Source organism: Danio rerio, chromosome 22, assembly GCF_049306965.1.
Source record: "Danio rerio strain Tuebingen ecotype United States chromosome 22, GRCz12tu, whole genome shotgun sequence".
Lineage (NCBI taxonomy): Eukaryota > Metazoa > Chordata > Actinopteri > Cypriniformes > Danionidae > Danio > Danio rerio.
In genome coordinates this window covers 40,270,019-40,281,556 of record NC_133197.1, presented here as the reverse complement: position 1 = coordinate 40,281,556, position 11,538 = coordinate 40,270,019, and the positions used below count along the sequence as shown (strand labels likewise).

At 34.1% G+C, this 11,538-nt stretch overlaps 1 protein-coding gene across 1 annotated transcript; it reads left to right on the top strand.

The window, feature by feature from the left end:
- Positions 1–1,185: 1,185 nt before the first annotated feature.
- On the top strand, positions 1,186–10,618 carry tm4sf4 (transmembrane 4 L six family member 4). The gene is made up of 5 exons (NM_001003489.1): positions 1,186–1,409; positions 5,742–5,831; positions 8,567–8,709; positions 9,152–9,335; positions 10,120–10,618. Exons 1-5 carry the CDS (start codon positions 1,236–1,238, stop codon positions 10,123–10,125), a joined length of 597 nt encoding a protein of 198 aa, NP_001003489.1. The 5' UTR covers positions 1,186–1,235; the 3' UTR covers positions 10,126–10,618.
- Positions 10,619–11,538: the final 920 nt, after the last annotated feature.

Below are 11,538 nucleotides of genomic sequence, written 5' to 3'. Positions count from 1 at the left end.
AAACCCAACCAATTTTACCGACTGACCCGCCCGCCTGCTTACTTACCTAAAACCAATTAACAATTTGCAAAAGCCGTCCAGAAAAAGAAAAACACTCGTCTGATTTTTACCACGTTTTCGGATTTTACTGCATTCTCACCCTGTAATGAACTTGTTCGTTCTATTTTTTTGGATTCTGTTTTTGTCTTACCTGATTTCCGGAACCACACTTCCCCGGACTCTTCCCCGGTCATTGTCGTAGTCAGCTACTCTCTGCGTCTCAAGTTCGCCGACGTACACGGCGAGCTAACTGGACAAACTGGTTGCGGTGGGAAAGCCCTCCACATGGAGGTAAGCGGTCAGCTGATAAGCACCAAAAGGAACGACCTCATACCGCCCCGTAGCGTTTGCTTAAAAAATGAAATGCAACCATACGTACCTCCTGCTACATTATTCGCGGTCTCAAGAAACGTCCACAGGACTACGTTTTTAGAATGAGCCTGAGTTGCATGAAAGAATACATACATTAGATCTACTAAAACACTCCGCCGTCCAAGTTCTCTCCCCCAACATCCATAGTTAGGAAAATGCTTTGAGACACTAAGAATTTGTAATGTTATATAAACAAATTTCGGGAGGAGCACGATCAGTCTTTGACTAGGCTAATTCATCACACACAATCATTCTATTATCCAATCAGCTCAAGAACGAACCCCTATAAATAGTCAAACACGTCATACCTCCGTTTTCTCTTGACTTCAGCGTCCCTCCACCACCCCAACTCCACACTTTTAAACCAGATACCTATTTAAATCTGAGGGGGGGGGCGTTCTGGAGTCGGGCTAGACACTGCGCTCGGACCCTATCTCTCTTTGTCCTGATTAGTTGAATAAGACAAGTAACGGAAAGGAATTTCTTTAGCATAGTCATAAAGATTAAAAAAAAAAGATTTACATAAGATTGATAAGTATTTGTCTATAAAATGCTTCTTGATTTAGGAATTTCTAGATATTTGGACTAGAAACAAGACGAAAGCTCAAAGTAAAGTCATTTTTTTTTCTCAGTGTAGTCATAAAGATCCTCATGTTAAGGTGAGGCCGGTGTGACGCACTGATATCTGTTAGTGTCAATTGTTAGCAGTTACTGATTTACAGACAGCAGGTATAAAGTCCTGCCTCCACTCTCCTGCTCCTGCACAGCCGAACAAACTCAACTCCCGTCGGACTGTATTTCTTCTCCCCAGCAGAGACTCAATCATGTGCTCTGGAAATTTCGCCAAGTGTCTGGGCATCACGCTCATCCCGCTGGCCATCATCTGCGTCCTCTGCAACATCCTGCTCTTTTTCCCCAGCGGGAAAGTGGCCGATCAGAGCCAAGACATCACCGACGAAGTCTTTTACCTGGGGGGAATTTTGGGATCTGGAGTGCTGGTGAGGAAATAACAACTCAGAACGCCTTCGATATTACTGTTTTAATAATAAATGCACTTGAGAAGGAGATTGTATAATAATGATATTAATAATAATTAAGAACAACAACATTATTATTCTATTATTAGCATTATTGTTATATGCTGTGTTTTTATTCCTTTTTAGCACTGAAAAAACTGATGCACTGCTAAAAATCTGTTTCGTACTTAGTGTTTTTGTTTTGTTTCTAGTCCAAATATCTAAAAGTTGACATATATGACATATTGTGTTGAGTATTTCATTAAACAAGCCTAATAATCTGACAATGAGTAAACATTTTTGTTTCAAGATTATTTTTCTTACCCCATTGGCAGATTGTTTTAAGGAAAAACTCACTTTATTTAAGTCATTATTTCTAAAAACAAGACAATATTTTCTGCTTGTCTAGATAATGCTTCTTGATTTAGGAATGTTTAGATATTTGGACTAAAAACAGGATAAAGAAAAGGATTTTTGCAATGTAAAGACCTTCACATTCACATTCACTGCGCACTTGTGGATTTGGCCAAAAAATTGGGATACTGAACCCTTTTTTTAATGCTTCTGTTTGATTTACGGATTAAAAATGACCCTATATCTGAAGGCAAAACTTTTTTTTCACCTTTGATTTTTTTTTTTAAATCACTCTAACGTTAGGAAAAATAAATACCTTTCTATTTTCTATTGTTATCACTAACAATTAGTATTATTATTATTATTATTATTTATATATTTATATTATTATATATTATAAATTATTATTATTAGCTATTATTTCTATTATTAAGAATATTATTATTATTATTATTATTTATTAATTATATATTTATATTAATTATATATTATAAATTATTATTATTAGCTATTATTATTTTTTTATTTATTTTTCTTATTTTAACACTGAACATATCTGATGCACTACCAATTAATGTGTTTTAGACTTAGGGTTTTTGTCTCGTTTTTATTCCAAATATCTAGAAAATCGTATTTTTATAGATGAGTACAAAATATTGTGTTGTTTTTGTAAATAATTAGTCAAAATTAAGGGTTTTTCCCCTAAAACAAGCAATATTATCTTATTTTTGCTCTGAAGTAAAATTATTTCACTTACAGGATTGGCAGATTCTTGTACTTGTTTTAAGGAAAAACTCACTTATTTAAAAAGAAAGATGCAAATAAGCAGCAAAAGCTTTTTGGGTATATTCTTTTAACTGTATCCTCTGAAAACACTGCAAAAAGAAGAGATTTTGTCTAGTTTCTTGTGCAAATTTCGAAATGTTGTTAAATCAAGAAGCATTTTCTATAGGCAAGCGCAACCCATTATGTTGCTTTTAGAAATAATGAGTCAAAATAAAGTGAGTTTTGCCTCAAAACAAGCTAAATATTTGTATTAAAACACAAAAACAAGATTATTTTTCAGGTTGTTTTGAGTTATTATTTCTTTCAATTTCGATTCAAGATGTTTTAGATATTTGAACATGCATTTTTTTTCTTACACAGACTTAAAATGTCCTAAATTTCAAAATATTAGGCCTTAAAAAGTGTCTTAAATTCACTGAAATATTGTCTTGTCCTTATATGAAGAGTTTAGATGCAAAAACCTCTAAATGCTGTTTGATATCTTCTTCTAAAAAGGTCATTTTTCTCAGACTGCTGTGTGTAGGCTTAATACTTTTACTGTCATAGTGACAAATAAGTTCTTTTCATTGCCTTAAAAGTGAAATAACTGAATGTAAACGTAGGCTGAAAAAAATGCTCATTTTAGGGATAAATTTCACTCGACATTCAGAGGTTTATGCATCTGAATCAAATACTGTTTGTCCTAAACGGATCATATTTTTCCTTCGTCCATGTAAATTTACCCAATCTGGTCAACACCCATCCAATCACCAACAATCCATCCCAGTGAAACTTAAAAAAAACTCTGTTTAATAATATAATAGCTGAATTAATAGCTGCAAAACCAAAATCAAGAAGCATAGATGCGTAAGAAAGTTGTCTTGTTTTCCGAAACAATAACTCAAAATGAAGTGAGTTTTTCCTGAAAACAAACAAAATATTTTTATTACGAAGCAAAAACAAGATTATTTTGCATGATTTTAGTACTCACTTTGTTTTGATTTATGACATTTTAGATATTTGAACTCGTAACAAAACACAAACACTAAGTAAGAATTACTTACAACTACAAATTTTCTACAAAAGTGAGGAAAAACTATCTGTTACTTACTTAAAGTATTAAACTCACAAAAAATATTGTCTTGTCTTGAAATACTGTTTGTCCTAAACAAGTCTTATTTTTCCTTTGTCCATGTGAAGTTACACAATCAGGTCAACACCCATCCAATCACCAACAATCCATCCCAGTGAAACTGCTGGCGAAACTAGTAGCTTTACAACCAATATCAAGAAGCATTTGATAGATCAGTACAAAATATTGTCTTGTTTTCAGAAATAGGGAGTCAAAATGAAGCGAGTTTTTCCTGAAAACAAGCAAACTAATCTTTTCACAGAGAAAAAAAAAGATGAGATTATTTTGCTTGTTTTTAGGAAAAGCTCCCCTTGTTTTGAGTGTCCTTAGATGTAAGAATTTCAGATATTTGATATAGATATTTAGATAATAAAAGTGCTTCTTTACTGTTTCCTCTGGTAAAAATATAATTATCTCTTACTAGATAAGTGTGAAATATTGTCTTGTTTTCAGAAATAATGTGTCAAAATAAAGTGTTTTCCCTGAAAACAAGCTAAATAATCTGCCAACGAGGTGAGAAAACTGATATTATCTAGTAGTGAAAACAGGATTATTTTGTTCACTCTGTTGGTGTAATTTAAAAAAACTCAACTTTCAACTTAATTTTGACAACTGTTTTTTCCAAAAACAAGGCAACACATTTTGCTTGTCCAACAAAACGCTATTTTAATGATAAAAAGTCCAGAGCACATGGCGCAACATGATTAAGAGTGTGCCCGAGTCCACCTTTGCTATTTTAATGACGTAAAAATACTCCCCGGCGCATGGTCTAACAGGGCTGTGCTTATTCTCTTAGTGAGTTCTGGCTGTGTTTTGAGCATAACCTGCATTAAACCAATCAGAGTCTCGCCTCTCATTCCCTTTAAGAGTCAGTTGCGTCGCTCAATGGTGCATTCGCTATTTACATGATGACTTTGTAAGACTAAAAACTGAACGCCTCACTAGCGAGAACACAGTTAAACAGAGCAGCGAGGCATCTGCAGCGCGAGGATAAAGAACGAGCCTCCTCCATTCCGCCTCTTTACTTTACTTCTTCACTTTACTCCTTTACTTTGGTGGAGTGAGGAAACGGTGGAAACTCACTCCACTGACCACATCCATCAGCCCACATGTTTAATTTCCTTTGTTACGTGCAAAGATTTGCTTCAAAACTATTTCTAAGTTCAGTTCTGATCTCCAGCAGAGGAATAAATGAGCAATAATAATGAAGTGTGGTCAGAAAACTGAGTTATATCCAAACACACGTCCTGTTCTTATCCACATATGCTGATGCAGACGCCTCCAAAACCCCACAGCTGGACACATCTACACTTGTGTTTATTAAAACAGATATAAATCTGCAGATAATCAATAATACTGGTGATAATAATCACATTATACAGAAGCAGACGTTCATGAATAAACTGAAGAAGCCCCCTGAGGTGAAGAAGGCGTGGAGGCAGTGCTGTTTATATTGATGTAGAAAATCATCATTTCTGGATCATTTTAATCCTTTAATTGTTTTCATCTGTACAGATATCTGTGTGTTGCTTTGCTGTATTTAGCATTTGGGCCGGCATAGCAAAACTCTTTACATTTGTTTCTCTGTAAAGCACTTTGTGCAGCCTTGTGGTAGTTGGAAACGTGCTATATAAATAAACCGAACTTGAACTTGAACTAGCACCGCTCTTGGTCTTAACACAAGGCTAAAAGTTTAAGTAAGAATATATTTATATGTTTTTTTTTACAGTGAAGTCTTTAAACTAATGCAGTATATCTAGTGTATTTGCATGTAATTTGTATAGTTTGTGTTCCCTTCAGATTCGCTTTTGCAATAAAACTGTACCTAACTTTACTTCACTGGTTACGACATTGTAAAATTAAACGCACTGCGTACAATGTTTTATCTGAATGAACAGAGCTTTTCCAGTTATTTTAGCTAACTACAGTTAAACCAACTAAAATATTAAGCTAAACTTCGTATAATAAACCAATACAGTTAGTTTAAACCGATTCAAATGGTTTAAAGTAACAGCAGTTTTTTTGGATCTTGAAGTCATTTTATATTGTGTGTGTTTGTTCAGATGATTTTCCCTGCTCTGGTTTTCCTGGGCTTGAAGAACAACGACTGCTGCGGCTGCTGTGGGAATGAGAGCTGCGGGAAACGATTTGCGGTGAGAAAAACAATAACCAAAAGCTGGATTACCAATGACATGTGCACAGCGCTCCTCCACACAGCCACTCCGCTTCATGACATCCCAGATCTGCCATCAGAAAAGGCGGGAAATATTTTTGCAGGAATTATTTTAGTAGGAACATATTTTGGCTGAAAACGTTTTAGCAGAAAATTATTTTGTCAGGAAATATTTTGACAAGAAATAATTTAGCCGGGAAATGTTTAAGCAGGAAAAATATTTTGTGTGGAATTATTTTGCCGAGAAATATTTTAGAGGGAATTTTTTTAAGCGGGAAATATTTTAGCAGTAATTGTTTTGACGGGAAATATTTTGACAGGAAATTATTTGGCAGGTAAATATGTTGTCAGATAATGTTTTAGCAGGAAATATTTTACCTGGAAAAATATTTTGGAGAGAAATATTTTAGAAGGAAATAATTTGGCAGGAAAATATTTTTGTCAGGAAATATTTTGCAAAGAAATATTTTAGCAAGAAATATTTTGGTGGGTAATATTTTTTTAGCAAAATATATTTTGCCGGGAAATATTTTAGCAAGAAATAATATTCTGACAGGAAAATACTTTTGTCCGGAAATAATTTTGTCAGGAAATGTTTTAGTAGGGAAAATATTTTGTTGGGAAATATTTTGGCAATAAATATTATTGCAGGAAATAATTTAGCGGGAAATATTTTTCTCACAGGAAAATACTTTTAGCAGGAAATAGTTTGACATGAAATATTTTAGTGGAAAATAAATTGGCAGCAAAATGTTTTTGTCAAAAAAATATTTTGTCAGGAATTGATCTAGCAGGAGAATATTTTGTGAGCAAATTTTTTTGTTAAGAGATATTTTAGCGGGAAAATATTTTCGTTGGGAAATTCCCCAAAGTGTAAAATAATTACATGCCGCGCATTTCAATGTTGTAATTGACAATTCTTTGTAACTGTTTCAATGCCGTATTGTTCTTAGTTTTATTTCCGTTTTAGCATTTAGTTAAAGCTTTCTGGTGTAAATTTTTAAAAAATAAAACATTTTGGCCTTTTTTGCGAATTTGACAAATTTGAATTCTTCAATGTGTAAAATAGTTGCACACATTTTCATGTTTTACTTGACTATGCCTTGTAATTACTTCAACACCACATTCTCGGTTTTATTATCATTTTTAAGTTTGGGTAAAAGGTCTTCGTGTTTGTGCACAAATTTGACAAATTCAAATTACCCAATGTGTAAAATAGTTACGGGTAATCTAATGTTTTAGTTATCAATTCTTTATAATAGTCTGAACACCATTATCTTCTTCACTTTGCTTCCACTTTAACGCTTTGATTAAGTTGTCTGCTTTTTTGTTTAAATTTGACAAATTCCAGTTCTCCAATGTGTAAAATAATTACGTGTTGCGCAACTCAGTGTTTTACTCAACGATTCTTTGTAATTTTCTGAAGACTATTTTCTTGACTTTGAACGTTTAGTTAACAGGTCTTTGTATATATATTTTAGTATTAATTCAACAAACTCAAATTCCCAATGTGTAAATATAGTTATGTGTATTTCAACATTTTACTTGACAGTTCCTTTTAAGTATTCCATGACCATTTTTTTTCTTCATATTGTTTCTATTTTAACATTTCGTTAAAAGGTCTTTATGCTTTTTTGTACAAATTCAACAAATTTGAATTCCCCAATGAGTAAAAATGGTAACGTCTAATTCAATGTTGGACTCTGCAATTTCTTGTAATTGTATTAACACAATTTTTTTGTTTTGTTATCACTTTAACATTTATTTAAAAGGTCTTTGTGTGTTTTTTGTACAAATTTAACAAAATCAAATTCTCCAATGTGTAAAATAGTTACGTGTTGCGCAATTTAATGTTTTACTTAGCGATTCTTTGTAATTGCCCGAATACTATTTTCATGATTTTAAACGTTTTTGAGCGTGTAGTTAACAGGCTTTTGTATATTTTTTAGTAATAATTCAACAAACTCAAATTTCCAATGTGTAAAATAGTTATGTGTAATTCAACGTTTTACTTGACAGTTCCTTTTAAGTATTTCAAACCATTTTTTTTCTTCGCATTGTTTCTATTTTAACATTTCGTTAAAAGGTCTTTATGCTCTTTTTGTACAAATTCAACAAATTTGAATTCCCCAATGCGTAAAAATGGTAACGTCTAATTCAATGTTGGACTCGACAATTACTTGTAATTGCATTAACACCATTTTATTTTGTTTTGTTATCACTTTAATGTTTCGTTAAAAGGTCTTTGTGCTTTTGTTGTACGAATTTAACAAAATCGAATTCTCCAATGTGTAAAATAGTTACGTGTTGCGAAATTCAATGTTTTACTTAGCGATTCTTTGTGATTGCCTGAACACTATTTTTCCTTCGCATTGTTTCCATTTTAACGTTTTATTAAAAGGTCTTTTTGCTTTTTTGTAAAATTTCAACAAATTTGAATTCCCGAATGCGTAAAGATGTTAATGTCTAATTCAATGTTGGACTCGACAATTTCTTGCAATTGTTTTAACACAATTTTTTGTTGTTGTTATCACTTTAACGTTTAATTAAAAGCTCTGTGTGCATTTTTTCTGCAAATTTAACAAATTCCAATGTGTAAAATAGTTACGTAAAATGTCGTGCAATGCAGTGTTTTATTATTCACCCCCTGTATTTATTGCAACACCATTATCTTGGCTTGTTTCCACTTTAACGTTTAGTTCTTCTTTCCTGCAGATGTTCAGCTCTATTCTGTTTGCGGCGGCGGGAGCAGTGGGCGCCGGTTACTCCGTCATTGTGTCCTGTGTGGCTCTAAATCACGGACCCAAATGTTTTTTAAGCGACGGCAGCAATAACGCCACTTACCCATTCACCGACGGGTGAGTGTTTATTCACAGACCCTCAAATAAATCCAGATCCTTTGATCTAAATCGTGGTGTTTTGGTGACTGTCGCTTTACATTCAAATGAGATTGTGCTCTTTTTAAAAGAGGGCGGAGCTACAGATGCCTGAGTGTCAGCATAGTGACAGGTTGAAAAATAAGACTGACGTCCTATGCTAATGAGGGAGAGATGGTCACTAGTGGGCGGGGCTTTCCCCCTCTGATGACACATAGGAAGGGAGAATGTCAATCAAAGTGTTTCTGCAGACTGATTTCATCAAGTCTGATCTCAACAAATATATTTAATTAAATGCTATCACTAGAGGCTGGTAGTAATACATAGAGAAATACATAACGGTGGTTTATTACAAGATTTCTGCAGTGTAATATGCAACATGGTGTATATTTGTAATGTAACGCATGTGTTTTTGCTCCTTCAGAAACTACCTGTCAAACCGTACGATGTGGGAGCTGTGTGCGGGACCCGGAGATATCGTCACCTGGCACCTGACACTGTTCTCCATCCTGCTGATCACCGGGATTGTCCAGATCGGACTGTGTGCTTTCCAGGTGATCAACGGATTGATCGGCACCATCTGTGGAGACTGCTGCGGCTGCTGCAAGGTAAACACTGTATACCACTGTGACCACTGTAATACAGACACTTACCGATCACCACTAAAAATAGTACTTGTTTAATAATAAGTGTACATTGAATGAGATTGTCTAAAATTTATTATATTATGAATAATAATAATAATAATAGTAATTCATTCATTTTCTTGTCGGCTTAGTCTCTTTATTAATTTGTGGTTGCCACAGCGGAATGAACCGCCAACTTATCCAGCACGTCTTTACGCAGCGGATGCCCTTCCAGCTGCAACCCATCACCGGGAAAATAATAATAATAATGAAAAACAATATTATTATTATTATTATTATTATTATTATTGTTGTTGTTGTTGTTGCTGTTGTTGTTACTGTTGTTGTTATTATTATTATCATCATCATTATTATTGTTATAGTTGTTATTGTTATTGTTAATATGAATGGTTTTTTTTTTATAAAAAAAATAAAAAAATAAAAAATAAAATTTTTTTTATATTGTTAATATAAAAAACTAATAATAAAAAAAAAACTGCACAAATGCGTACCTCCCGGGACGTAATTCGCGGCCTCCAGAAACGTCCGCAGGGCTACATTTCCACAATGAGCCTGGGTTGATTAAAAATGTTAATAGAAGTCACTTTATACAAATTTTCAAGGTTAAAAGTTAGACCAAGCTCTCATAAAGCAATTCAAAAGCAGAAATAAACATAATTAAAAACTAAAAACATGATTACAAAACACTGCTACTTTATATGAACTGAATCACACTAAAGCCTCTTTCCATTTCTCCCCTCCACAGGAATAAAGTAAAACCTCTCGGACTGGACTCGGATCGTTGATTCTTCAGTACTAACATCCATCAATATCTGTAATTGTCAACATGTTCACCTCATGATTGTTATTTATGTCCTCCTGTTCAGACGGATGCTGTTTTCTTCCCTGTTTTCTATATGAAACATCCATTCGCCTGATGGCTGATGGCTTATGAAGGCAACAGATCTTTTGTTTTACGAAGGCGACATTTATTGTTATATATTGTTATATAGCTACACATACAGATTTGTATGAACTATTATATTAATATATGTATGTTGATACATATTAAACCTTATATTGATATTTATTCCGACTGCAAGAGAATGTTATTTTCGTACAAGTATTTACTCTTTTTTTTTTAAAGAATGGAAGGGAACGTGCAAATAAAGATAATTTAAGTTGTATTTTATCTCAGGAAATTGGTTGAAATGCATAAAGGGATATTTGAGGCTTAATAAACTCTTGAATACGACAAAAACAAACACACTTCTCTGTGCTTGTTGTATGCTTGGATCTTTCTGTCTCAGTCAGCGAAGTTTTGGTGTAATATAAGCCAACACAATCTCACGGCAGTTTGTAACGTTTTGATTTAGTGGCTAATTCATATGAATTCGTACGATCTAAATTGTACAATTTAGTACGATTTGCTCATCCCCCAATAACGGTTGGGCTTAGGGGTGGGGTTAGGTGCCACGCCTCCTTTTAAAATCGTATAATTTTGTACGACTGAACTTGTACGAATTCGTACGAATTGGTAAAACGTAAAATACTTGCGTTTTCTCGTAAGATCAGGCTGATTTTGGTGTATTTAAACAAAACTGATTTATTAAATAGATATATTTATTAAAAACAAGGGCGTTGAATTAGCATGGATGAAAGGGACGTGTCTCCACCAATATCCACCAATTACTGAAATGCCCCTCCCGATAATTTAATCAACTTCAAAATAAAGTAATGCTCCATCAACCAACCCTTAGTAACCTACACATGCACAAAGTCTACTTTAAATACTGTTAACTGAAGCTGTGCAATTAATCGCAATTCGGCTTCGGTTTTGGCCTCCGTGTGTTACCACGACTGGGGTGGAGTGACAGGAGACCACAGGAGGTAAGATCCACTATGCAGTTTATTCAAACGTCAGGCAAGCAAAGGTCATCAGGTGCAAACAGGTATATACAGGCAGTCCAGAATCGTAGTCGATATAAACAGGCAAAAGGTCTAAAGGCAGGCGGCTAAACAGGAAAACAAGGGTACAAGGCTAAGGTCGAAACACGGAGAAACAAGACAGGGAAACGCGTAGTAATGTTACTGGGAAAACAAGACTCGGCACACTGGTAGCGTGAGAGGGTGGCTTATGAATGGGATGTAATCAGTCTGTGAACAAGGCTCAGCTGGTGCTTGC